Source organism: Carcharhinus amblyrhynchos, chromosome 5 (assembly GCF_965287045.1).
Source record: "Carcharhinus amblyrhynchos chromosome 5, sCarAmb.v2.hapA, whole genome shotgun sequence".
Classification (NCBI taxonomy): Eukaryota; Metazoa; Chordata; class Chondrichthyes; order Carcharhiniformes; family Carcharhinidae; genus Carcharhinus; species Carcharhinus amblyrhynchos.
The window spans coordinates 128,047,946-128,075,835 of NC_137328.1; the positions used below are offsets into that span (position 1 = coordinate 128,047,946).

The 27,890-nt window shown below is 46.7% G+C and overlaps 1 protein-coding gene across 4 annotated transcripts in view; it reads left to right on the forward strand.

Annotated features, from left to right (window-relative positions):
• The first annotated feature begins 217 nt into the window (after positions 1 to 217).
• LOC145343526 (excitatory amino acid transporter 1-like) overlaps positions 218 to 27,890 on the forward strand; it is a 139,936-nt gene continuing 112,263 nt past the window's right edge. For 2 of the 4 annotated variants that reach the window (XM_080189778.1, XM_080189780.1), the window contains exons 1-2: positions 263 to 356; positions 11,063 to 11,200. In XM_080189778.1, the coding sequence (XP_080045904.1) occupies positions 281 to 356; positions 11,063 to 11,200 (214 nt within the window). In that variant the 5' untranslated portion in view covers positions 263 to 280. Of the gene's footprint in view, positions 357 to 11,062; positions 11,201 to 27,890 lie in introns of all 4 variants that reach the window. The other 2 variants (XM_080189777.1, XM_080189779.1) reach the window with 2 other exon arrangements.

A 27,890-nucleotide genomic window follows, 5' to 3' on the forward strand; every position in this document is an offset into this window, starting at 1 on the left:
CTACCCTGAGGGACTCAGCTGACTGTCCTTCCTGACTAAGAGTTTCAAATATTCTGTTTGAATAGTAGGTTAATGTATTTCATGATCTCTGGTTTGATTTTACAGCTGTTTGCCTGCAGTAGCTCACATTTCAAACTTGTTTGATTAAGCAGGAGATTGCACATCTGGCTCAGTGTGAATAACCAACAGACCGAGCAAGCTGATTGCTTCAAACAAAATGGAACGAATTCATCACGGATTTCACAAGCGCAAAACATTAGCTAAGAAAAGGGTTCGAAGGATGTCCACTGAGGATATGATGAAGTTCATGAAAAACAATGGATTTGTTTTGTTCACCGTGGTTGCTGTGATTGTTGGTGAGTACTGTCAGATACTTCAGCCCAACATCAATTTGAACATGTGCAAGTCCCAGCAATCAGCCCTATTTACACATTGATACCCATTACCCACCTACAAATATCCCCAGCTGTTTGAGAGGATCATATCCTCCGAGGCGGACATTGATAGGAGTTATAAAGAGATAGTCACTCCTAAAAATGAGTCTTGGGTAACTGCTAGGAAGAGGGGTAAGAAGCAATCGGGGAGACAATCCCCCAGGGCTGTTCCCCTCCAAAATAAGTTTTCTGTCCTGGAGGCTACAGTTGAGGAAGAATCAACTGGAGATAGCCAAAGGGAGCAGGTCTCTGGAGGTGAGCCTGCTGTGAAGGCTCAGGTGGGTAGGGGAAGTAAAAGATTGGGCCTGGTGTTTGGGGACTCCATAGTTAGGGGGACAGATAGGAGAGTCAACAGTAATAGGAGGGACTCAGGGCTGGTGTGTTGCCTCCCAGGGGCTGGGGTCCGGGATGTTTCAGAGCAGGTGTTCAAGACTCTTAAGGGAGAGGGGAGTCAGCCCCAAGTCATAGTTCATGTGGGGACACATGACATAGGGAGGATAAGGAAGGGGATATTAAACAGAAATTTATGGAGTTGGGGTGGAAACTTAGGGCCAAATCAGAGTGGTTATCTCCGGACTCTTGCCTGTGCCACGGGATAGTTTAGAGAGGAATAGGGAGAGGGAAAGTTTGAACTCATGGCTGAGGGGATGGTGCAGAAGGGAGGGGTTCAGGTTCTTGAACAATTGGGGCTCATTCTGGGGAAGGTGGGACCTCTACAAGAGTGATGGTCTACACCTGAATCAGAGGGGAACCAATATCTTGGGGGGATAATTTGCAAAGGCTATGCAGGGGGGTTTAAACTGATTCAGAGGGGGGGTGGGATGGAAAGGGATAGGCATGAACCTCGGGGCAGTAGTTATAGCTGGGGTAAGGGTAATTATGAGGCTATTAGGAGAGAATTAGGGAGCATAGGTTGGAATAGGAAACTACAGGGGCTTGGAACATCCGAAATGTGGAGTTTATTCAAGGAGCAGCTACTGCGAGTCCTTGATAAGCATGTCCCTGTCAGGCAAGGAGGAAATGGTCGAGCAAGGGAACCGTGGTGCACTAAAAAAGTTGATTCGCTGGTTAAAAGGAAAAAGGAGGCTTATGTCAGGATGTGGTTTGAGGGCTCAGGTAGTTTACTGGAAAGCTATAGATTAGCCAGGAGGATGTTAAAGAGTGAGTTAAGAAGAGCTAAAAGAGCACACGAGAAGACTTTGGCTGATAGGATGAAGGAGAATCCTAAAGGTTTCTTTAGATATGTTAAGAATAGAAGATTGGTTAGGGCAAGATTAGGGCCAGTCAGAGACAGCAGTGGGAAGTTATGTGTGGAACCGGAAGAGATTGGAGAGGCACTGAACAAATATTTCTCTTCGGTATTCACGCAGGGAGACGTAAATGTAGTTGTGGAGAACACTGGGTTACAGGGTTGTAAACTGGATAGTATTGCAGTAGATAAGGAGGATGTGCTAGATATTCTTGAGGGTTTGAGAATAGATAAGTCCCCTGGGCCGGATGGGATTTACCCTAGGATTCTCTGGGAGGCAAGAGAGGCGATTGCAGAGCCTCTGGCTCTGATCTTTAGGTGACAGGTATAGTGCCAGAAGACTGGAGGATAGCGAATGTTGTCCCATTGTTTAAGAAGGGGAATAGAGACTTCCCCGGGAATTATAGACCGGTGAGTCTTACTTCTGTTGTGGGCAAAGTATTAGAAAAAATTATTAGGGATAGGATTTATAGTTATTTGGAGAGTAATGAATTGATTGGAGATAGTCAGCACGGTTTTGTGAAGGGTAGGTCATGCCTTAGTAACCTTATTGAGTTTTTTGAAAAAGTGACCAAAGAGGTGGATGGGGGTAAGGCAGTTGACGTGGTATATATGGACTTTAGTAAGGCGTTTGATAAGGTTCACCATGGAAGGCTTCCGCAGAAAATGCAGATGTATGGGATTGAGGGTGATTTAGTTAATTGGATCAGGAATTGGCTAGCTGATAGAAGACAGAGGGTGGTGGTTGATGGAAAGTATTTGTCATGGAGTTCGGTTACAAGTGGTGTGCCTCAGGGATCTGTTTTGGGGCCACTGCTGTTTGTAATTTTTATAAATGATCTGGATGAGGGTATAGAAGGATGGATTAGTAAATTTGCTGATGACACCAAAGTCGGAGGAGTGGTAGATACTAAAGAGGGGTATCATAGTTTACAGAGAGACTTGGACAAGTTGCAGAGCTGGGCCGAGAGGTGATGGATGGAGTTTAATGTGGAAAAGTGTGAGGTAATTCACTTTGGCAGGAATAACAAATGTGTAGAGTATAGGGCTAACGGTAGGACTCTGAATAGTGTTGACGAACAGAGGGATCTAGGTGTATATGTGCATAGATCCCTGAAAGTTGGAAATCAAGTCGATAAGGTTGTTAGGAAGGCATACGGTGTCTTGGCGTTTATTGGTAGGGGGATTGAATTTAGGAGCCGCAACGTCATGTTGCAACTGTACAAAACTCTGGTGCGGCCGCACTTGGAGTATTGTGTGCAGTTCTGGTCCCCACATTATAGGAAGGATGTGGAGGCATTGGAGAGGGTGCAGAGGTGGTTTACCAGGATGTTGCCTGGTATGGAGGGAAGGTCCTATGAGGAGAGACTGAGGGATTTGAGGTTGTTTTCGTTGGAAAGAAGGCGGCTAAGAGGAGACCTTATTGAAACATATAAGATGATTCGAGGTTTAGATAGGGTGGACAGTGATAGCCTTTTTCCTCGGATGGAGAAAGCTAGCACGAGGGGACATAGCTTTAAATTAAAGGGTGGTAGTTATAGGATGGATGTCAGAGGTAGGTTCTTTACCCAGAGGGTGGTGGGGGAATGGAATGCCCTGCCTGCTGCAGTTGTAGATGCGCCTAGTTTGGGGGCGTTTAAGAGATCCGTGGATAGGTTTATGGATGGAAAGGGATTGGTTTAGGTTAGAGGGTCATTGCTTTTTCTTAATTGGTCAGCGCAACATTGTGGGCCAAAGGGCCTGTTCTGCACTGTAATGTTCTATGTTCTATGTTCCACCCCAATACTTTTCATTGCTTCTCTGTGACATCCCATCATCCCTAGTCTTGTTGTTGCACAGCCCTGTATTCATCACAAACTATTCTCTCTCCCTTGTGCTATCACCAAAACTTTATCTCAATCCTAAACTAATCCTACTGCCCCAACACTCCCTGTTACTCACTCCCCAGCAGTGTATTTCCAAATGTTAATGAAACAGGGCAGTCTGAACAAAGAACAAAAAACAGTGCAGCACAGGAAAAGGCCTTTTGGCCCTCCAAGCCTGTGCCAACACAGCCTTTTCTAAGCTAAATACCTTTTGCCTCTACATGGTCCAAAGAACAAAAGAACAAAGAACAAAGAAAATTACAACACAGGAACAGGCCCTTTGGCCCTCCATGCTGCCTGACTGAACTAAAACCCCCTCCCCTTCTGGGGTCCATATCCCTCTATAACCTGACTATTCATGTATTTGTCAAGAAGCCTCCTAAGCAATGGTCCTGTATCTACTTCTACCACCTCTTCTGGCAATGCATTCCAGGCACTTACCACCCTCTGTGTAAAAAATTTGCCTTTCATATCTCCTTTAACCTTTCTTGCATTTACCTTAAACCTATGGTCCCTAGTAATTGCCATTTCTACCCTGGGAAAAAGACTCCCATTATTCTCTCATAATCTTGTAGACTTCTATCAGGTTGCCCCTCAACTTCCGACGTTCCAGTGAGAACAAACCAAGTTTCTCCAATCTCTCCTCATAGCTAATGCCTTCCAAGCCAGGCAACATCCTTGTAAACCTTTTCTGTATCCTCTCCAAACAGTCCACATCTTTCTGATGGTGTGGCAACCAGAGTTGTATGTGAATGTGGCCTAACTAAAGGTCTATACAGCTGCACATGCCTTGCTAATTTTTATACTCTGTGCCCTGACCAAGGAAGGTAAGTATGCTGTACATGTTCCTGATCATCTCAGCCACTTGTGTTCCCACTTTCAGGGAACTATGGACCTGTATATCTGGATCCCTCTGTGCTAATACTTCTATTGGGTTCTACTATTTACAATATATTTCCCTCCTGCATTAGACTTTCCAAAATGCGTCAGGTTTTCCAGGTTAAATTCCATCTGCCACTTCTCTGCCCAAGTCCCCAGTCTATCTATATCTTTCTGCATCCTCTGACAATCCTCCTCAATATCTGCAGCTTCCCCAGTCTTTGTATCATCCGCAAACTTATAAGAACATAAGAAATAGGAGCAGGAGTAGGCCACCAAGCCCTTCGAGCCTGCCCCGCCATTCAATAAGATCATGGCTGATCTGTCGTGGCTCAGTTCCACTTTCCCGCCCTCTCCCCATAACCCTTAATCCCCTCTCTTATCAAAAACCCATCAACCCGCGTCTTAAAAATATTTAGCAAGGTAGCCTCCACCACTTCAACGGGCAGAGAATTCCAGAGATTCACCACCCTTTGAGTGAAGAAGTTCTTCCTCAACTCCGTTCTAAACCGCCCCCCCCTTTATCTTGAGGCTGTGCCCCCTAGTCCTACTGTCCTTTCTGAGCGGGAAGAGCCTCTCCACCTTTATCCTATCCATCCCATTCATCATCTTATATGTCTCAATGAGATCTCCCCTCATTCTTCTAAACTCTAACGAGTACAAGCCTAGTTTATTCAGCCTCTCCTCATAGCTCAACCCCTTCAACTCCGGCATCAGCCTAGTAAACCTCCTCTGCACTCCCTCCAAGGCCAAAATATCCTTGCGTAAGTACGGCGCCCAAAACTGCACACAGTACTCCAGCTGCGGCCTCACCAATGCCCTATACAGCCGCAGCAAGACCTCCCTACTTTTATATTCAATCCCCCTCGCTATGAAGGCTAGCTTCCCATTCGCCTTCCGGACCAACTGCTGCACCTGCAGGCTGGGTTTTTGCGACTCATGCACAAGGACCCCGAGGTCCCTCTGCACCGTCGCCTGCTGCAGTTTTTCGCCACATAAGTAATAATCCTTCCTACATCTACATTCTCCTCCAAATCACTGCTATATATTACATAAGAACATAAGAAATAGGAGCAGGAGTAGACCATCTAGCCCTTCGAGCCTGCCCCGCCATTCAATAAGATCATGGCTGATCTGTCGTGGCTCAGTTCCACTTTCCCGCCCTCTCCCCATAACCCTTAATCCACTCTCTTATCAAAAACCCATCAACCCGCGTCTTAAAAATATTTAGCGAGGTAGCCTCCACCACTTCAACGGGCAGAGAATTCCAGAGATTCACCACCCTTTGCGTGAAGAAGTTCATAGAACATAGAACATAGAACATAGAACATTACAGCGCGGAACAGGCCCTTCGGCCCACAATGTTGCGCCGACCAGTCTTATTTTAAAAAAAAACATTGACCCACTAATCTAAACCAATCCCTTTTCGTCCATAAACCTATCCACCAATCTCTTAAACGCCCCCAAACTAGGTGCATTTACAACTGCAGCAGGCAGGGCATTCCAGTCCCTCACCACCCTCTGTGTAAAGAACCTGCCCCTGACATCCGTCCTATAACTACCCCCCCTTAATTTAAAGCCATGCCCCCTCGTGCTAGATTTCTCCATCCGAGGAAACAGGCTATCACCATCCACCCTATCTAAACCTCTAATCATCTTATATGTTTCTATAAGATCCCCTCTTAGCCGCCTTCTTTCCAGTGAAAACAACCCCAAATCCCTCAGTCTCTCCTCATAGGACCTCCCCTGCATACCAGGCAACATCCTGGTAAACCTCCTCTGCACCCTCTCCAAAGCCTCCACATCCTTCCTGTAATGTGGGGACCAGAACTGCACACAGTACTCCAAGTGCGGCCGCACCAGAGTTGTGTACAGTTGCAACATGACGCTGCGACTCCTAAATTCAATCCCCCTACCAATAAACGCCAAGACACCATACGCCTTCTTAACAACCTTATCTACTTGATTCCCAACTTTCAGGGATCTATGTACACATACACCTAGATCCCTCTGCTCCTCCACTCTATTCAAATCCTCCCGTTAGCCCTATACTCAACACATCTGTTATTCCTACCGAAATGGATTACCTCACACTTCTCCGCATTAAACTCCATCCGCCACCTCGCGGCCCAGCTCTGCAACCTGTCCAAGTCACCCTGCAAACTTCGACACCCTTCCTCACAATCTACCACATCTCCGACTTTGGTGTCATCAGCAAACTTACTAATCCACCCAACTATACCCTCATCCAGATCATTAATAAAGATTACAAACAGCAGTGGCCCCAAAACAGATCCCTGAGGCACACCACTCGTAACCGCACTCCATGATGAATAATTACCATCAACCACCACCCTCTGTCTCCTATCTGCTAACCAATTCCTGATCCAAGTACCTAAATTACCACCAATCCCATACATCTGCATTTTCTGCAGAAGCATACCATGGTGAACCTTATCAAACGCCTTACTAAAATCCATATATACCACATCTACTGCCTTACCCCTATCCACCTCTTTGGTCACCTTCTCAAAGAACTCAATAAGGTTAGTAAGGCACGACCTTCCCGCTACAAAACCATGCTGACTATCTCTAATCAATTCATTACTCTCCAAATAACTATAAATCCTATCCCTAATAATTCTTTCTAAAACCTTGCCCACTACAGAAGTAAGACTCAGTGGTCTGTAATTCCCAGGGGAGTCTCTGCTCCCCTTCTTAAACAATGGTTAAATGGTTCTTAAACAGTTCCTCCTCAACTCCGTTCTAAACCGCCCCCCCTTTATCTTGAGGCTGTGCCCCCTAGTCCTACTATCCTTTCTGAGCGGGAAGAGTCTCTCCACCTCTATCCTATCCATCCCATTCATCATCTTATACGTCTCAATGAGATCTCCCCTCATTCTTCTAAACTCTAACGAGTACAAGCCTAATTTATTCAGCCTCTCCTCATAGCTCAACCCCCTCAACTCCGGCATCAGCCTAGTAAACCTCCTCTGCACTCCCTCCAAGGCCAAAATATCCTTGCGTAAGTACGGCACCCAAAACTGCACACAGTACTCCAGCTGCGGTCTCACCAATGCCCTATACAGCCGCAGCAAGACCTCCCTACTTTTATATTCAATCCCCCTCGCAATGAAGGCCAGCATCCCATTTGCCTTCCTGACCACCTGCTGCACCTGCAAGCTGGGTTTTTGCGACTCATGCACAAGGACCCCGAGGTCCCTCTGCACCGTTGCCTGCTGCAGTTTTTCTCCACGCCAGTAATAATCCTTCCTACCATTATTCCTACCAAAGTGGACCACCTCGCACTTGCCAACATTAAATTCCATTTGCCATTTCCTGGCCCATTCGTCCAGCCTATCTAGATCCTTCTGTAGACTCTCCACACCCTCCGCACAATTTGCCTTTCCACCAATTTTGCTGTCATCAGCAAATTTCGACATCCTACACTCGGTTCCCTCCTCCAGGTCATCTATATAAATGGTAAATAGCTGAGGCCCCAGCACCGATCCCTGGGGCACTCCACTAGTCACCGTCCGCCAATCTGAATAGCACCCGTTGATCCCCACTCTCTGCCTCCTATTTGACAACCAGTCCTCTATCCACGCTAACACCCTACCCCCAACTCCATGCCCCCTGACATTCTGCAATAACCTCTTGTGAGGTACCTTGTCAAACGCCTTCTGAAAATCAAGAAAGACCACATCCACCGGCTCTCCTCTATCCACCGCCCTAGACGCATCCTCATAGAACTCCAGTAAATTTGTCAGACACGACTTCCCTTTAAGGAAACCGTGCTGCGTCTGCTCTATCAAGCAGTTCCCCTCAAGATGCCTCGCTATTTCCTCCTTGATGAGGGATTCTAACATTTTACCTACAACAGACGTGAAACTAACCGGCCTATAATTCCCTGCCTTTTGCCTGGCACCCTTCTTAAACAACGGTGTAACATTAGCCGTTTTTCAATCTTCCAGCACTTCCCCGGAATCCAGCGACGTCTGGAAAATAACCACCAAGGCATCCACTATCACCTCCGCCATTTCTTTCAGAACCCTCGGATGCATTCCATCCGATCCTGGGGACTTGTCCGCAATCAGCCCCTCCAGTCTGTCGAGCACCACCTCTCTAGTAACAGTAATGTCATCGAGACCCTCCAGTCCTACAACCTTTCCGTCTCTAACATCCGGCAAATTATTCACGTCCTCCTCCGTGAAGACCGAAACAAAAAAGTTGTTCAAGACCTCAGCCACAAACAGGATCAGGCAAGCTAGGAAAGTGTTTATCTGGAGTAAGGGGAAATATGAAGCTATCAGGCAGGAAATTAGAGGCGTAAATTGGAAGGAGGCATTCTTGGGGAAATGTACCAAAGTAAGGTGGCAGATTTTCAAGGAATTTTTGTCTGGAGCTCTGCACGACAACGTTCCAATGAGACAGGGAGGTTATGGTAGGTTACAGGAACTGTGGTACACAAAAGTTGTAATGAATCAAGTCAAAAAGAAAAGAAAAGCATACGAAAGGTTCAGGAAACTCGATAATGTTCGGGATTTAGAGGAGTATATGGCTTGTAGGAAAGAACCTAAGAAGGAAATTAGGAGAGCCAGAAGGGGTCATGAGAAGGCCTTGGCAAGTCAGATTAAGGAAAACCCTAAGGCGTTCTACAAATATGTGAAGAGTGAAAGAATGAGATGTGAAGGAATAGGAACTATAAAATGTGAAGGTGGGAAAGTTTGTATAGAACCGGTAAAAATAGCAGAGGTGCTCAATGAATACTTTACTTCGGTATTCACGGTGGAACAGGATCTTGGTGGTTGTAGTGCAGGTTTGAGGTGGGCTGAAAAGCTTGAGCATGTTGACATTAAGAAAGAGGATGTGTTGGAGCTTTTGAATAGCATCAAGATAGATAAGTTGCTGGGACCGGATGAGATGTACCCCAGGTTACTGTGGGAGGTGAGGGAAGAGATTGCAGAGCCTCTGGCGGTTGATGGAGACGGGAGAGGTTCCGGAGGATTGAGGATTGCAGATGTGGTTCCTATATTCAAGAAAGGGAATAGAGATAGTCCAGGAAATTATCAACTGGTGAGTCTAACCTCAGTGGTTGGTAAGTTGATGGAAAAGATCCTGAGAGACAGGATTTATGAACATTTAGAGAAGTTTAGTATGATCAGAAATAGTCAGCACAGCTTTGTCAAAGGCAGATCGTGCCTTACGAGCCTGGTTGAGTTTTTTGAAAATGTGACAAAACACATTAACGAAGGAAGAGCGATAGATGTGGTTTATATGGACTTCAGCAAGGCGTTTGATAAGGTCCCCCATGCAAGGCTGATTGAGAAAATGACGGAGCATGGGATCCAAGGAGACGTTGCTTTGTGGATCCAGAACTGGCTTGCCTGCAGAAGGCAGAGAGTGGTTGTGCATGGGTCTTTTTCTGCATGGAGGTCGGTCACCAGTGGAGTGCCCCAGGGATCTGTTCTGGGACCCTTGCTGTTTGTAATTTTTATAAATGACCTGGATGAGGAAGTGGAGGGATGGGTTGGTAAGTTTGCTGATGACACAAAGGTTGGTGGTGTTGTGAATAGTCTGGGGGGATGTCAGAAGTTGCAGCGTGACATAGATAGGATGCAAGACTGGGTGGAGAAGTGGCAGATGGACTTCAACGCAGATAAATGTGTAGTGGTCCATTTTGGCAGGTCCAATGGGATGAAGGAATTTAATATTAAGGGTAAGACTCTTAGCAGTGTGGAAGATCAAAAGGATCTTGGGGTCCGGGTTCATAGGACTCTCAAATCGGCCTCGCAGGCAGAGGATGTGGTTAAGAAGGTGTATGGTGTACTGGCCTTCATCAGTCGAGGAATTGAGTTTAGGAGTCGGGAGATAATGCTGTAGCTGTATATGATCCTGGTCAGGCCCACTTGGAGTACTGTGCTCAGTTTTGGTCGCCTCATTACAGGAAGGATGTGGAAACCATAGAAAGGGTGCAGAGGAGATTTACAAGGATGCTGCCTGGATTGGGTGGCATGCCTTCTGAGGATAGGTTGAGAGAACTCGGTCTTTTCTCCTTGGAGAGACGAAGGATGAGGGGTGACCTAATTGAGGTGTATAAGATGTTGAGACGTATAGATCGGGTGGATTCTCAGAGGCTTTTTCCCGGGGCTGAAATGGCTGCCACAAGAGGACACAGGTTTAAGGTGCTGGGGAGCAGGTGCAGAGGAGATGTCAGGGGTAAGTTTTTCACTCAGAGGGTGGTGGGTGAATGGAATCGGCTGCCATTGGTGGTGGTGGAGGCAAATTCGATAGGGTCTTTTAAGAGACTTTTGGATGAGTACATGGGATTTAATAGGATTAAGGGTTATAGGTAAGCCTAGTAGGTATGGATATGATCGGTGCAACTTGGGGGCAAAGGGCCTGTTTGTGCTGTAGTTTTTCTATGATTCTGTAAATAACAGGGCTCCCAGCACTGATCCCAGTAGAACACCACTGGTCACAGATCTCCAGTCAGAAGTACACCCTTCCACAGCTACTTGCTGTCTTCTCTGTCCAAACCAGTTCTGTATCTTACCAGCTCACCATGGATCTCATGTGACTTCACCTGCTGTATCAACCTTCTGCCTGGTCTGATTCCCATTCTTTGTCCCCAGGTATCATACTTGGTTTCTGTCTCAGGGACTATCAAATGAATTTCCGGCAGATTAAGTACTTTTCCTTCCCAGGAGAATTACTGATGCGGATGTTACAGATGTTGGTGATGCCTCTCATCATTTCCAGTTTGGTCACAGGTAGGATCTTATTAACAATGCAAATTCATTTTCATTAGACTTTCTCAAGTTCCTTCTCGATGTTTTAACTTGTATAAGGTTGCTCAAAGAGAGAATGTGCATTTATAACACTATTTGTAGCCTGATTACTTGCCAAAATTACAGGCAATGAGGCCATTTGAATTGCAGCCACATTTTCTTTTCATTCGTGGGACATGGGTGAATAGCATTTATTACTCATCTCTAGTTGCCCTCGAACTGAGTGGTTTGCTTGGCCATTTCAGAGGACAGTTGAGAGTCAGCCACATTGCTGTGGCTCTGGAGTCATATGAGGTCTTATGAGGAAAGGCTGAGGGACTTGAGGTTATTTTCATTAGAGAGAAGATTAAGAGGTGACCTGATTGAGGCATACAAGATGATCAAAGGATTGGATAGGGTGGACAGTGAGAGCCTTTTTCCTTGGATGGTGATGGGTAACACGGGGGGACACAGCTTTAAATTGAGGGGTGATAATTATAGGACAGATGTCAGAGGTAGATTCTTTACTCAGAGGGTAGTATGGGCGTGGAATGCCCTGCCTGCAGCCGTTGTGGACTCGCCAACTTTAAGGGCATTCAAATGGTCAGTGGATAGGCATATGGATAACATTGGAATAGTTTAGGTTAGAGGGTCATTAGATTGGTTCCACTGGTCGGTGCAACATTGAGGGCCGGAGGGCCTGTACTGAGCTGTAATGTTCTATGTTCTATATGCAGGCCAGACCAGGTAAGGATGGCAGATTTCTTCCCTAAAAAACATTAGTGAATCATATGGGTTTTTCTGACAATCAACAATAGTTACATGGTCTTGATTAGTTCCTTAGTTCCAGATGTTTGGCAAAGAAACATCCTATCAGGCTGATAAGATGGAGGAGGTAGATGTTCTGATGGAAGATGTATTAGCAAGTTTGAAAAACCTGAGGGTCAATAAGTCCCCTGGGCCAGATGGGATACATCCTAGGATACTTTGGCAGGCAAGGGATGAGATTGTGGAGCCTTTATCTTTGATCTTTGGGCCCTCACTGTCCATGGGGATTGTGCTAGAGGACTGGAGAGTGGCGAATATTGTTCCTCTCTTCAAGAAAGGAAATGGGAATGACCCTGGTAATTATAGGCTAGTTAGACTTACTTCAGTGGTTGGTAAGTTAATGGAAGAGATCCTGAGGGACAGGATTTATGACCATTTGGAAAGATGCAGCTTAATCCGGGATAGTCAGCATGGTTTCGTGAGGGGTAAGTCCTGCTTCACAAATTTGATTGAATTCTTTGAAGAGGCAACTAAGTGTGTAGATGAAGGTAGAACAGTTGATGTCATATACATGGATTTTAGTAAGGTGTTTGATAAGGTTCCCCATGGTAGGCTGATGAAGAAGATAAGGAGGTGTGGGAAAGAAGGAAGTTTGGCCGATTGGATAAGTAATTGGCTATCTCATAGAAGACAGAGGGTGGTGGTGGAGGGAAAATTTTCAGACTGGAGGCCAGTTACCAGCGGTGTACCACAGGGATCAGTGCTGGGTCCTCTGCTATTTGTGATTTTTATCAATGACTTGGAAGAGGGGAACTGAAGGGTGGGTTAGTAAATTTGCTGATGACACCAAGATTGGTGGAGTAGTGGATGAGGTGGAGGGCTCTTGTAGGCTGCAAAGAGACATTGATAGGATGTAGAGCTGGGCCGAAAGGTGGCAGATGGAGTTTAACCCTGACAAGTGTGAAGTGATTCATTTTGGTAGGACAAACTTGAATGCAGATTACAGGGTCAATGGCAGGGTTCTGAGGAATGTGGAGGAACAGAGAGATCTTGGGATTCATATCCACAGATCTCTGAAGTTGCCACTCAAGTGGATAGAACCATGAAGAACGTTTATAGTGTGTTAGTGTTTATTAACAGGGGGTTTGAGTTTAAGAGCCGTGGGGTTATGCTGCAACTGTACAGGACGGTGGTGAGACCACATTTGGAATATTGTGTGCAGTTCTGGTCACCTCACTATAAGAAGGATGTGGAAGCATTGGAGAGAGTGCAGAGGAGATTTACCCTGATGCTGCCTGGTTTGGAGGGTAGGTCTTATGAGGAAAGGTTGAGGAAGCTGGAGCTTTTCTCTTTAGAGCAGAGGAGGATGAGAGGCGACTTAATAGAGGTTTATAAGATGATGAGGGTGATAGAATAAGAATAAGAACATAAGAACATATGAAATAGGAGCAGGAGTAGACCAATTAGCCCTTCGAGCCTGCCCCGCCATTCAATAAGATCATGGCTGATCTGTCGTGGCTCAGTTCCACATTCCCGCCCTCTCCCCATAACCCTTAATCCCCTCTCTCATCAAAAACTCATCAACCCGCGTCTTAAAAATATTTAGCGAGGCAGCCTCCACCACTTCAACGGGCAGAGAATTCCAGAGATTCACCACCCTTTGAGTGAAGAAGTTCCTCCTCAACTCCGTTCTAAACCGCACCCCCTTTATCTTGAGGCTATGCCCCCTAGTCCTACTATCCTTTCTGAGCGGGAAGAGTCTCTCCACCTCTATCCTATCCATCCCATTCATCATCTTATACGTCTCAATGAGATCTCCCCTCATTCTTCTAAACTCTAACGAGTACAAGCCTAATCTATTCAGCCTCTCCTCATAGCTCAACCCCCTCCACTCCGGCATCAGCCTAGTAAACCTCCTCTGCACTCCCTCCAAGGCTAAGATATCCTTGCGTAAGTACGACGCCCAAAACTGCACACAGTACTCCAGCTGCGGCCTCACCAATGCCCTATACAGCCGCAGCAAGACCTCCCTACTTTTATATTCAATCCCCCTCGCAATGAAGGCCAGCATCCCATTTGCCTTCCTGACCACCTGCTGCACCTGCAAGCTGGGTTTTTGCGACTCATGCACAAGGACCCCGAGGTCCCTCTGCACCGTTGCCTGCTGCAGTTTTTCTCCACGCCAGTAATAATCCTTCCTACCATTATTCCTACCAAAGTGGACCACCTCGCACTTGCCAACATTAAATTCCATTTGCCATTTCCTGGCCCATTCGCCCAGCCTATCTAGATCCTTCTGCAGACTCTCCCCACCCTCCGCACAATTTGCCGTTCCCCCAATCTTGATGTCATCAGCAAATTTCGACACCCTACACTCGGTTCCCTCCTTCAGATCATCTATATAAATGGTAAAAAGCTGAGGCCCCAGCACCGACCCCTGGCGGATTCTAACATTTTACCTACAACAGACGTTAAACTAACAGGCCTATAATTCCCCGCCTTTTGCCTGGCACCCTTCTTAAACAACGGCGTAACATTAGCCGTTTTCCAATTTTCCGGCACTTCCCCGGAATCCAGCAACGTCTGGAAAATAACCACCAAGGCACCCACTATCACCACCGCCATTTCTTTCAGGACCCTCGGATGCATTCCATCCGGTCCTGGGGACTTGTCCACAATCAGTCCCTCCAGTCTGTCGAGCACCACCTCTCTAGTAACAGTAATGTCATCCAGACCCTCCAGTCCTACCACCTTTCCATCTCTAACATGCGGCAAATTATTCACGTCCTCCTCCGTGAATGGACGTGCAGAGACTATTTCCTCAGGTGGATGTAACTGTTACTAGGGGGCATAGCTATAAGGTTCATGGTGGGAGATATAGGAGAGATGTCCGAGGTAGGCTGGGGTGTGGAATAGACTGCCTGCTGTGATAGTGGAGTTTGGACATATTAGGAACTTTTAAGCAGTTATTGGATAGGCACATGGAGCACTCCAGAATGATAGGGAGTGGGACAGCTTGATCTTGGGTTCAGACACAGCTTGGCACAACATTGAGGGCCGAAGGGCCTGTACTGGGTTGTACTGTTCTATGAAACATAGGTTGAGGGAGCTCGGTCTTTTCTCCCTGGAGAGACGAAGGCTGAGAGGTGACCTGATAGAGGTATATAAGATGTTGAGAGGTATAGATTGGGTGGATTCTCAGAGGCTATTTCCCAGGGCTACGAGAGGACACAGGTTTAAGGTGCTGGGGAATAGGTACAGAGGAGATGTCAGGGGTAAGTTTTTCACTCAGAGGGTGGTGGGTGAATGGAATTGGCTGCCGTCGGTGGTGGCAGAGGCAAACTCGCTGGGGTCTTTTAAGAGACTTCTGGATGAGTATATGGGACTTAATGGGATTGAGAGTTATAGATAGGCCTGGTAGGTATGGATATGATCAGCGTAACATGTGTGCCGAAGGGCCTGTTTGTGCTGTAGTGTTCTGTGTTCTATGCTCTATACACAGAAAATAGATGCAGGAGTAGGCTATTCGGCCCTTCAAGGTTGCACCACCATTCAATATGATCATTGTTGATCATGCACCTTCAGTATCACACTCCCGCTTTCTCTCCATATCCCTTGATCCCTTTAGCCACAAGGGCCATGTCCAGCTCCCTCTTGAACATAAACTGGCCCCAACAGCTTTCTGTGGTAGAGAATTCCACGGGTTCACAACACTCTGAGTGAAGGAAGTTCTTCCTCATCTCCGTCCTGAATGGCTTACCGCTTATTGTTAGACAGTGACTCCTAAGTGTGCATTTCCCAATATCGGGAACATCCTTCCCACATCTCGCCTATCAAGTCATAAGAACATAAGAAATAGGAGCAGGAGTAGGCCATCTAGCCCTTCGGGCCTGCCCCGCCATTCAGTAAGATCATGGCTGATCTGTCGTGGCTCAGTTCCACATTCTCGCTCTCTCCCCATAACCCTTAATCCCCTCTCTTATCAACCCGCGTCTTAAAAATATTTAGCGAGGTAGCCTCCACCACTTCAACGGGCAGAGAATTCCAGAGATTCACCACCCTTTGAGTGAAGAAGTTCCTCCTCATCTCCGTTCTAAACCGCCCCCCCTTTATCTTGAGGCTGTGCCCCCTAGTCCTACTGTCCTTTCTGAGCAGGAAGAGTCTCTCCACCTCTATCCTATCCATCCCATTCATCATCTTATACGTCTCAATGAGATCTCCCCTCATTCTTCTAAACTCTAATGAGTACAAGCCTAGTTTATTCAGCATCAGGATTTAATACATTTCTATGAGATTCTGTCTCATTCTTCTTATTCCCAGTGAGTACAAGCCCAGTTGATCCAGTCTCTCTTCCCATGTCAGTCCTGCTCTTCTATGAATCAGTCTGGTAGACTTTGCTCCCTCAATACCAAGACTAGGAGCCCAAAACTGTACTCAATACTCAGGGTGTGGCCTCACCAAAGCCCTGTATAACTGCAGCAAGACATCCTTACTCCTATACCCAAATCATCTTGCTATGAAGGCCAGCATGTCATTAGCTTTCCTCACTGCCTGCTGTAATAAGAACATAAGAAAGAAATAAGAGCAGGAGTAGGCCATCTAGCACTTCGAGCCTGCCCTGCCATTCAATAAGATCATGGCTGAGCTGAAGTGGCTCAGTTCCACTTTCCTGCTTTCTCCCCATAACCCTTAATTCCCTTGTCTATCAGAAACCTATCTACCCGTGACTTAAATATATTTAGCGAGGTAGCCTCCACCACTTCAATGGACACAGAATTCCAGAGATTCACCACCCTTTGAGTGAAGAAGTTCCTCCTCAACTCCGTTCTAAACTGCTCCCCCCTTATCTTGAGGCTGTGCCCTCTAGTCCTGCTGTCCTTTCTGAGCAGGAAGAATCTCTCTACCTCTACCCTATCCATCCCCTTCATTATCTTATACGTCTCTATAAGACCCCCCTCATCCTTCTAAACTCCAACGACTACAGACCCAGTCTATTCAGCCTCTCTTCATAGTCCAACCCCCTCATCTCCAGTATCAACCTCGTGAACCTCCTCTGCACTCCCTCCAAGACCAAAATATCCTTGCGCAAGTGCGGCGACCAAAACTGCACACAGTACTCCAGCTGCGGCCTCACCAGTGCCCTGTACAGTTGCAGCAAGACCTCCCTGCTTTTAAATTCTATCCCCCTCACTATAAAGGCCAGCATCCCATTCGCCTTCTTGATCACCTGCTGCACCTGCAGACTGGGTTTTTGCGACTCATGCACAAGGATCCCCAGGTCCCTCTGCACCGTAGCATGCTGCAGCTTTTCGCCCATTAAATAGTAATCCCTCCTACTATTATTTCTGCCAAAGTGGATAACCTCACACTTGCTAACATTGTACTCCATCTGCCAGGTCCTCGCCCACTCGCTTAGCCTATCTAGATCCCTCTGCAGACTTTCCACACCCTCTGCACAATTTGCTTTTCCACTTATCTTCATGTCATCAGCAAATTTCGACACCCTACACTCAGCCCCCTCCTCCAGATCATCTATATAAATGCTAAATAGTTGAGGCCCCAGCACCGATCCCTGCGGCACTCCACTAGTCACCAACCGCGAATCAGAATAGCACCCATTGATACCAACTCTCTGCCTCCTATTAGACAACCAATCCTCTATCCACGCTAATACCTTACCCCCAACTCCATGCCCCCTAACCTTCTGAAGCAACCTTTTTTGCGGCACCTTATCGAACACCTTCTGAAAATCAAGAAGCACCACATCCGCCGGTTCCCCTCTGTCTACCGCACTAGTCACATCCTCATAGAATTCCAATAAATTCGTCAGACACAACTTCCCCTTAATGAATCCGTGCTGCGTCCGCTCTATCAAACAATTCTTCTGAAGGTGCCTCACTATTTCTTCTTTGATGACGGATTCCAGCATTTTTCCAACAACAGACGTTAAACTAACCGGCCTATAATTCCCTGCCTTTTGTCTGCTACCTTTTTTAAACAGTGGCGTAACATTAGCTGTTTTCCAATCTTCCGGCACTTCCCTGGAATCCAGCGAAGTTTGGTAAATAATCACTAAGGCATCTACTATCACCTCTGCCATTTCCTTCAGAACCCTGGGATGCATTCCATCTGGTCCTGGGGACTTGTCCACCATCAGTCCCGTTAGTCTATCAAGCACTACCTCTCTAGTGACAGTAATCACATTCAGGCCCTCAACTCCTACCATCCTTCTATCTTTAATACCCGGCAAAGTATTCGTGTCCTCCTCCGTGAAGACCGAGGCAAAAAACTTATTTAAGGCCTCAGCCATTTCCTCATCGCCCACCATTAAATCCCCCCTCTCATCCTCTAAGGGTCCAACATCCACTCTAGCCAGCCTCCTCCTCTTTATATATTTATAAAAACTCTTACTGTCCTTTTTTATATTTAGTGCTAGTTTAGCTTCATAGTCTATCCTTCCTTTCTTTATCAACTTGGCGAAAAACTGCAGCAGGCGGCGGTGCAGAGGGACCTCGGGGTCCTTGTGCATGAGTCGCAAAAACCCAGCTTGCAGGTGCAGCAGGTGGTCAGGAAGGCGAATGGGATGCTGGCCTTCATAGCGAGGGGGATTGAATATAAAAGTAGGGAGGTCTTGCTGCGGCTGTATAGGGCATTGGTGAGGCCGCAGCTGGAGTACTGTGTGCAGTTTTGGGTGCCGTACTTACGCAAGGATATTTTGGCCTTGGAGGGAGTGCAGAGGAGGTTTACTAGGCTGATGCCGGAGTTGAGGGGGTTGAGCTATGAGGAGAGGCTGAATAAATTAGGCTTGTACTCGTTAGAGTTTAGAAGAATGAGGGGAGATCTCATTGAGACGTATAAGATGACGAATGGGATGGATAGGATAGAGGTGGAGAGACTCTTCCCGCTCAGAAAGGACAGTAGGACTAGGGGGCACAGCCTCAAGATAAAGGGGGTGCGGTTTAGAACGGAGTTGAGGAGGAACTTCTTCACTCAAAGGGTGGTGAATCTCTGGAATTCTCTGCCCGTTGAAGTGGTGGAGGCTACCTCGCTAAATATTTTTAAGACGCGGGTTGATGGGTTTTTGATAAGAGAGGGGATTAAGGGTTATGGGGAGAGGGCGGGAATGTGGAACTGAGCCACGACAGATCAGCCATGATCTTACTGAGTGGCGGGGCAGGCTCGAAGGGCTAGTTGGCCTACTCCTGCTCCTATTTCCTATTTCTTATGTTAACTTCTTCGTCAATCTTTGTTGATTTTTAAACCTCTCCCAATCTTCTACACGCCCACTACTTTTAGCCACACTAAACGCATCAGCTTTTAATTTAATACTTTCCCTTAATTCCTTCGAAAACCACGGCTGATTATCCCTTCTCCTACGTTCTTTCTTTGCCATCGGAATAAATTTCTGCTGAGCACTGAGAAAGATCTCCTTAAAGATCCTCCACTGTTCCTCAGCAGTCCTACCGACCAATCTGCACCCCCAATCTACACTTGCCAATTCCTCTCTCATCCTATCGTACCCCCCTCTGTTCAAACAGAGGACACAGGTCCAGGATCCTACTTTCTCATCCTCCATCTGCATCAAAAACTCAACCATACAATGATCACTCGTCCCAAGAGGATCCCTCACAACAAGATCCCTAATTCTACCTGCCTCATTACACAACGCCAGATCTAAGATAGCTTGCTCCCTCGTCGGTTCCGTCACATACTGTTCAAGGAAACTATCCCAGCAGCATTCCAAGAACTCTTCCTCAAGCCTACCGCGTCCGACATGGGTCAACCAATCAATACGTAGATTGAAATCCCCCATAATTATCGCCGTTCCATTCCTGCATGCATCATTTATTTGCTTGTTTATAGCCCGCCCCACCTCCAAGTTATTATTTGGGGGCCTATAGGCCACACCCACCAGCGTCTTCCTCCCCTTACTGTTCCTTATCTCCATCCACAACAATTCCACGTTCTGCTCTTTGGAGCCTATATCTTCCCTTACTACCGCCCTGATATTATCCTTAATTAACAGAGCTACCCCACCCCCTTTTTCCTCCCGTCTATCCTTCCTTAACACCTGATACCCCTGGACATTCAGCTCCCAGTCCCTGTCACCTTGCAGCCACATTTCTGTAATGGCCACCAGATCATATCCATTTGTGTTGATCTGTGCCACCAGCTCATCCACTTTGTTCCGAACGCTTCGTGCATTCAGATAAAGTGTCTTTATCCCAGCATTTATCTGGACCCTATTTGAAGGAACGCTACCAACCTTTCTCATGCCCCCTACTCCCTTTATTATTGGGACATCCTTATCATTTTTCTGCACCCGTACCCCCTCTTTTACTTTAGACATTGTAATTTCTCCCACCCCTGCACCCTCCCCCCCCAATTAGTTTAAAGCCCTATCTACAGTCCTAGTTATACCATTCGCCAGGACTCTGGTCCCAGCACGGTTCAGACCAACACCATCCCATCTGAACAGGTCCCACCTGCCCCAATACTGGTGCCAATGCCCCATAAATTCAAACCCATTCTTCCCACACCAATCCTTGAGCGACCCATTCATCTCTTTAATCCTATTTACCTTACGCCCATCTGCACGCGGTTCAGGTAGTAATCCAGAGATAACCACCTTGTCGGTTCTGCTTTTTAATTCCATTCCCAGCTTTTCATACTCCCCCTGCAGATCCTTAGTTCCCATTTTGCCTATGTCATTGGCACCCACATGAACCACAACAACCGGATTCTCACCCTCCCACTCCAGGTTCCTCTGCAGCCCAGATGAGACATCCTGGACCCGAGCACCAGGCAGACAACACACCCTTCTGTATTCCTTATCATTGTGACAAAGGACAGTGTCTATACCCCTAAGCACACTATCCCCAATTACCACTACATTCCTCTTTACTTCTTCCTCTTTGTCCTGTGTCTGCACCACTGTACCGTGGGCAGTTTGCTCATCAGCCTTACAGCCCTCATTCTTGTCCACACTGGGAGCAAGAACCTCAAACCTGTTGTGCAGATTGAGAGGCTGAGGCCTTTGGGTCTCCCCCTCCTTCCTCCCCACTCCCCCCTCCTTCCTCCCCCCAGCAGCACCCTCTTCGTCCTGGCCCTCAGAGTTAGCCAGTCTAGGGGGTGTGGATGTCTCTTGCACCCATTATCTAGGGTACACTCCCTCTCCCTGATGAGCCTCAGTGTCTGAAGCTCAGAGGCCAGCTCATATACCTTGAGCTGGAGCTCCTCCAGCAACCAGCACTTACTGCAGACATGGTCACTGGGAAGGACTTTGGGGTCCACCAGCTCCCACATCATACAGAAACAGCACATCACATACCCCTCCATCACAGTCTCTTAGTAATTACTGAACACAGTTAAGAAGTCAAACTTACCTGGCCCTTTTCTCAAAAGCCCTTTGATCCTAAGCCCTTACAGCTCACTCTGCTTCCCTCTCACTCCGCTGCCTGCTCCCAATGCTGCCCGCTGTCTACAGCAAGCCTCTTTTAAACTTTGCGCGGTAAAAAATCCCTTCCCACAAAGCCCCGCGGCCCACTTCCTGCCTAGTTTTTAAAGCAGAAAAACCGTTACAAAGCCCGTGAAAATGTTTACAAAGGTAATCACTTACCTTTACTCCATGCGCCCTTCACTCCACCTGCTCCAGCGAACAAATGTACCTGCATGCCAACCTTCAGCGACTGTTCCACCATGATACCCAGGTCACATTGCACTTCCCCTTTTCCTAAACTGCCACCATTCAGATAATAATCTTCCTTCTTCTTTTTGCCACATTTATCCACATTATATCGCGCTTGTCAAGTATTTCTCCACTCAGCCAGCCTGTCCAAGTCACCCAGCAGCCCCTTAACATCCTGCCCACAGCACACACTTACACCCAGCTTATTGTTGTCTGCAAATTTGGAAATATTGTATTCAATTCCTTCATTCAAATCATTAATGAACATTGTGAATAGCTGGACTCCCAGCACTGAACCCTGCGGTACTCCACTAGTCACTGCGTGCCACTCTGAAAAGGACGCATTTATTCCCACCCTGCCAACCAGTTCTCTATCCACATCAATACATTGCCGCCAATAGCATGAGCTTTAATTTTGCTCACTAATCTCTTATGTGGGACCTTGTCAAAAGCCTCTTGAAAGTCCAGGTACACAACATCCACTGGTTTACCCTTGTCCACTCTCCTGGTCACAGTAACAAGTCTCACAACACAAGGCTAAAGTCCAGCAGGTTTACATGTAATCATAAGGCTTTGGAGCACTGTTCCTTCATCAGTTGACTGAACAGGTAGATTCACAAACATGGCATATATACAGAAAGATACAATTGCAAGATAATGGTTGGAATGTGAGTCTTTACAAGCTACCCTCCAATCCAGTAGAACTCTTCCAGAGTATATAGCACGTTGGAAAATGATCATCAAAGTGTCCACCTTTTCTAGGGCCACTTCTTAAGTACTCTGGGATGCAGAGCATCAGGCCCTGGGAACTTATCAGGTTTTAATCCCAGCAATTCCCTCAATACAATTTCCTGACTAATAAGGTTCATTTGTTATTGAATTTAAATTCTACCAGCTGCCATGGCAGGATTCGAACCCAGGTTGCCAGAACATGAGTTTCAGGATTAATTGTCTAGTCATAATATCACTGGGCCATTGCCTCCCCTAGGATGAATGTGTATGGAAGGATGAATGAACTCTCTTCCTGCTTCTCTCTCTGTAGGACTGCTCTACAGGGATAGTGACTTGGTATAAATTGTCCCATTGGTAAGATGCAGCATGTGTTCATGAAGGGCAGGTTTGACTAATTTGGTGGAATTCTTTGAGAACATTACATGCAGAGTGGACAATGGGAAACCTGTGGATGTGGTGTATCTGGATTTCCAGAAGGATCTTAAGAAGGAAATTAGGAGAGCCAGAAGGGATCATGAGAAGGTCTTGGCAGGTAGGATTAAGGAAAACTCCAAGGCCTTTTACAAGTGTGTGAAGAGCAAGAGGATAAGACATGAAGGAATAGGACCTATCAGGTGTGACGGTGGGAAAGTTTGTATGGAACCAGTAGAAATAGCAGAGGTACTCAATGAATACTTTACTTCAGCATTCACAGTGGAAAAGATATTGGTGGTTGTAGTGCAGACTTGCAGCGGACTGAAAAGATTGAGCACGTAGATATTAAGAAAGAGGATACGTTGGAGCGTTTGAAAAGCATTAAGTTAGATAAGTCGCCAGGACCGGATGGGATGAACCCCAGGTTACTGTGGGAGGTGAGGGAAGACATTGCTGAACCCCTGGCGATGATCTTTGCATCATCGATGGAGATGGGAGAGGTTCCAGAGGATTGGAGAATTGTGGATGTTGTTCCTGTATTCAAGAAAGGGAGTAGAGATAGCCCAGGAAATTATAGACCGGTGAGTCTAACCTCAGTGGTTGGTAAGTTGATGGAGAAGATCCTGAGAGGCAGAATTTATGAACATTTGAAGGGGTATAGTATGATCAAGAATAGTCAGCATGGCTTTGTCAAAGGCACATCGTGCCTTACGAGCCTGATTGAATTTTTTGAGAATGTGTCTCAACACATTGATGAAGGAAGAACAGTAGATGTGGTTTATATGGACTTCAGCAAGGTGTTTGATAAGGTGCCCCGTGTAAGGCTTATTGAGAAAGTGAGGGGGCATGGGATCCAAGGGGACATTGCTTTGTGGATCCAGAATTGGCTTGCCTGCAAAAGGCAGAGAGTGGTTGTAGATGGGATTTTTTCTGCATGGAAGTCGGTCACCAGTGGAGTGCCCCAGAGATCTGTTCTGGGACCCTTGCTCTCTGTGATTTTTATAAATGACCTGGATGACTTTGGAGGGAGTGCAGAGGAGATTTACCAGGATGCTGCCTGGTTTAGAGGGTAGATCTTATGAGGAAAGGTTGAGGGAACTGGGGATTTTCTCTTTGGAGCGGAGGAGGATGAGAGGAGACTTAATAGAGGTTTATAAGATGATGAGAGGGATTGATAGAGTGGATGTGCAGAGACTATCTCCTTGGGTGGATGTAGCTGTTACTAGGGGGCATAACTATAACGTCCTTGGTGGGAGATATAGAAGGGAAGTCTGAGGTAGATTCTTTACTCGAGAGTGGTTGGGGTGTGCAATGCACTGCCTGCTGTGATAGCGGAGTCGGACACTTTAGGAACTTTTAAGCGGTTATTGGATAGGCACATGGAGCACACCAGAATTACAGGGAGTGGGATAGCTTGATCTTGGGTTTGGACATTGTTCCGCACAACATTGAGGGCCGAATGGCCTGTACTGTGCTGTACTGTTCTATGTTCTATTAAGAAGTGGAGGGACACGTTGGTAAGTTTGCTGATGACACAAAGGTTGGAGCTATTGTGCATAGTCTGGAGGGATGTCAGAAGTTGCAGCGAGACATTGATCGGATGCAAGACTGGGTGGAGAAGTAGCAGGTGGAGTCCAACCCAGATAAGCGTGTGGTGATTCATTTTGGCAGGTCAAATAGGATGACAGAATATAATAGAACATAGAACATAGAACATTACAGTGCAGAACAGGCCCTTTGGCCCATGATGTTGCACCGACCAGCTTTTAAAAAAAAAACACCAACCCACTAACCTAAACCAATCCCATTTCGTCCATAAACCTATCCACAGATCTCTTAAACGCCCCCAAACTAGGCGCATTTACAACTGCAGCTGGCAGGGCATTCCAGTCCCTCACCACCCTCTGGGTAAAGAACCTACCCCTGACATCAGTCCTATAACTACCCCCCCTTAATTTAAAGTCGTGCCCCCTCGTGCTAGCTTTCTCCATCCGAGGAAAAAGGCTATCACTGTCCACCCTATCCAAACCTCTAATCATCTTATATGTTTCAATAAGGTCCCCTCGCAGCCGCCTTCTTTCTAACGAAAACAACCTCAAATCCCTCAGTCTCTCCTCATAGGACCTCCCCTCCATACCAGGCAACATCCTGGTAAACCTCCTCTGCACCCTCTCCAAAGCCTCCACATCCTTCCTATAATGTGGAGACCAGAACTGCACACAGTACTCCAAGTGCGGCCGCACCAGAGTTTTGTACAGTTGCAACATGACGCTGCGGCTCCTAAATTCAATCCCCCTACCAATAAACGCCAAGACACCGTATGCCTTCCTAACAACCTTATCTACTTGATTCCCAACTTTCAGGGATCTATGTACACATACACGTAGGTCCCTCTGTTCATCCACACTATTCAGAGTCCTACCGTTAGCCCTATACTCTACACATCTGTTATTCCTGCCAAAGTGAATTATCTCACACTTTTCCGCATTAAACTCCATCCTCCACCTCTCGGCCCAGCTCTGCAACTTGTCCAAATCTCCGTGTAGACTAAGACACCCTTCCTCACTATCTACCACACCTCCGACTTTGGTGTCATCAGCAAATTTACTAATCCACCCAGCTATACCCTCATCCAGATCATTTATAAAAATTACAAACAGCAGTGGCCCCAAAACAGATCCTTGAGGCACACCACTCGTAACTGAACTCCATGTCGAATACTTACCATCAACCACCACCCTCTGTCTCCTATCCGCCAGCCAATTCCTAATCCAATTTCCTAAATCACCCTCAATCCCATACATCTGCAATTTCTGCAGAAGGCTTCCATGGTGAACCTTATCAAACGCCTTACTAAAGTCCATATATACCACGTCAACTGCCATCCACCTCTTTGGTCACTTTCTCAAAAAACTCAATAAGGTTAGTAAGGCACGACCTACCCTCCACAAAACCATGCTGACTATCTCTAATCATTTCATTACTCTCCAAATAACTATAAATTCTATCCCTAATAATTTTTTCTAAAACCTTGCCCACAACAGAAGTAAGACTCACCGGTCTAGTAAGGCGTTCGATAAGGTTCACCATGGTAGGCTTCTGCAGAAAATGCAGATGTATGGGATTGTGGGTAATCTAGGAAGTTGGATCAGGAATTGGCTATCAGATAGGAGACAGAGGGTGGTGGTGGATGGTAAATATTCATCATGGAGTACAGTTACGAGTGGTGTGCCTCAGGGATCTGTTTTGGGGCCACTGTTGTTTGTAATTTTTATTAATGATCTGGATGAGGGTATAGTTGGGTGGATTAGTAAATTTGCTGATGACACCAAAATTGGAGGTGTGGTAGATTGTGAGGAAGGGTGTCATAGTCTGCAGGGAGACTTAGATAGGTTGCAGAGCTGGGCCGAGAGGTGGCGGATGGAATTTAATGCGGAGAAGTGTGAGGTAATTCACTTTGGTAGGAGCAACAGATGTGTCGAGTATAGGGCTAACGGGAGGACTTTGAATAGTGTGGATGAACAGAGGGATCTAGGTGTGTGTGTACATAGATCCCTGAAAGTTGGGAATCAAGTAGATAAGGTTGTTAAGAAGGCGTACGGTGTCTTGGCGTTTATTGGTAGGGGGATTGAATTTAGGAGTCGCAGTGTAATGTTGCAACTGTACACTACTCTAGTGCGGCCGCACTTGGAGTACTGTGTGCAGTTCTGGTCCCCGCATTACAAGAAGGATGTGGAGGCGTTGGAGAGGGTGCAGAGGAGGTTTACTAGGATGGTGCCTGGTATGGTGGGGAGGTCCTATGAGGAGAGACTGAGGGATTTAGGGTTGTTTTCGTTGGAAAGAAGGCGGCTAAGAGGGGATCTTATTGAAACATATAAGATGATTAGAGGTTTAGATAGGGTGGATAGTGATAGCCTTTTTCCTCGGATGGAGAAAGCTAGCACGAGGGGGCATGGCTTTAAATTAAGGGGGGGTAGCTACAGGACGGATGTCAGGGGTAGGTTCTTTACCCAGCGGGTGGTGAAGGATTGGAATGCCCTGCCTGCTGCAGTTGTAAATGCGTCTAGTTTGGGGGCGTTTAAGAGATCTCTGGATAGGTTTATGGACGAAAAGGGATTGGTATAGGCTAGTGGGTCATTGTTTTTGTAACTGGTCGGCGCAACATCGTGGGCCGAAGGGCCTGTTCTGCGCTGTAATGTTCTATGTTCTATGTTCTATGTTCTATGTCTATAATTCCCGGGGAAGTCCCTGTTCCCCTTCTTAAACAATGGGACAACATTCGCTAACCTCCAATCTTCTGGCACTATACCGGTGACCAACGACGACCTGAAGATCAGAGCCAGAGGCTCTGCAATCTCCTCCCTTGCCTCCCAGAGAATCCTAGGGTAAATCCCGTCCAGCCCAGGGGACTTATCTATTTTTAAACCCTCAAGAATATCTAGCACATCCTCCTTATCAACTGCAATACTGTCCAGTTTACAACCCTGTAACCCAGTGTTCTCCACAGCTACATTTATGTCCTCCTGCGTGAACACCGAAGAGAAATATTGGTTCAATGCCTCACCAATCTCCTCCGGTTCCACACATAAATTCCCACTGCTGTCTCTAACTGGCCCTAATCTTGCCCTAACCAACCTTTTGTTCTTAACATATCTATAGATAATATAAAGGGTAAAACTCTTGGCATATCTATAGATAATATAAAGGGTAAAACTCTTGGCAGTGTGGAAGATCAGAAGGATCTTGGGGTCCGGGTTCATTGGACGCTCAAAGCAGCTTCGCAGGTAGAGGATGTGGTTAAGAAGGCGTATGGTGTACTGGCCTTCAATCAATTGAGGAATTGAATTTAGGAGTCGGGAGATAATGTTGCAGCTTTATAAGACCCTGGTCAGACCCCACTTGGAGTACTGTGCTCAGTTCTGGTCGCCTCATTACAGGAAGGATGCGGAAGCTATTGAAAGGGTGCAGAGGAGATTTACAAGGATGTTGCCTGGATTGGGTGGCATGCCTTATCAGGAGAGGTTGAGAGAGCTCGGTCTTTTCTCCTTCGAGAGACGAAGGATGAGAGGTGACCTGATAGAGGTATATAAG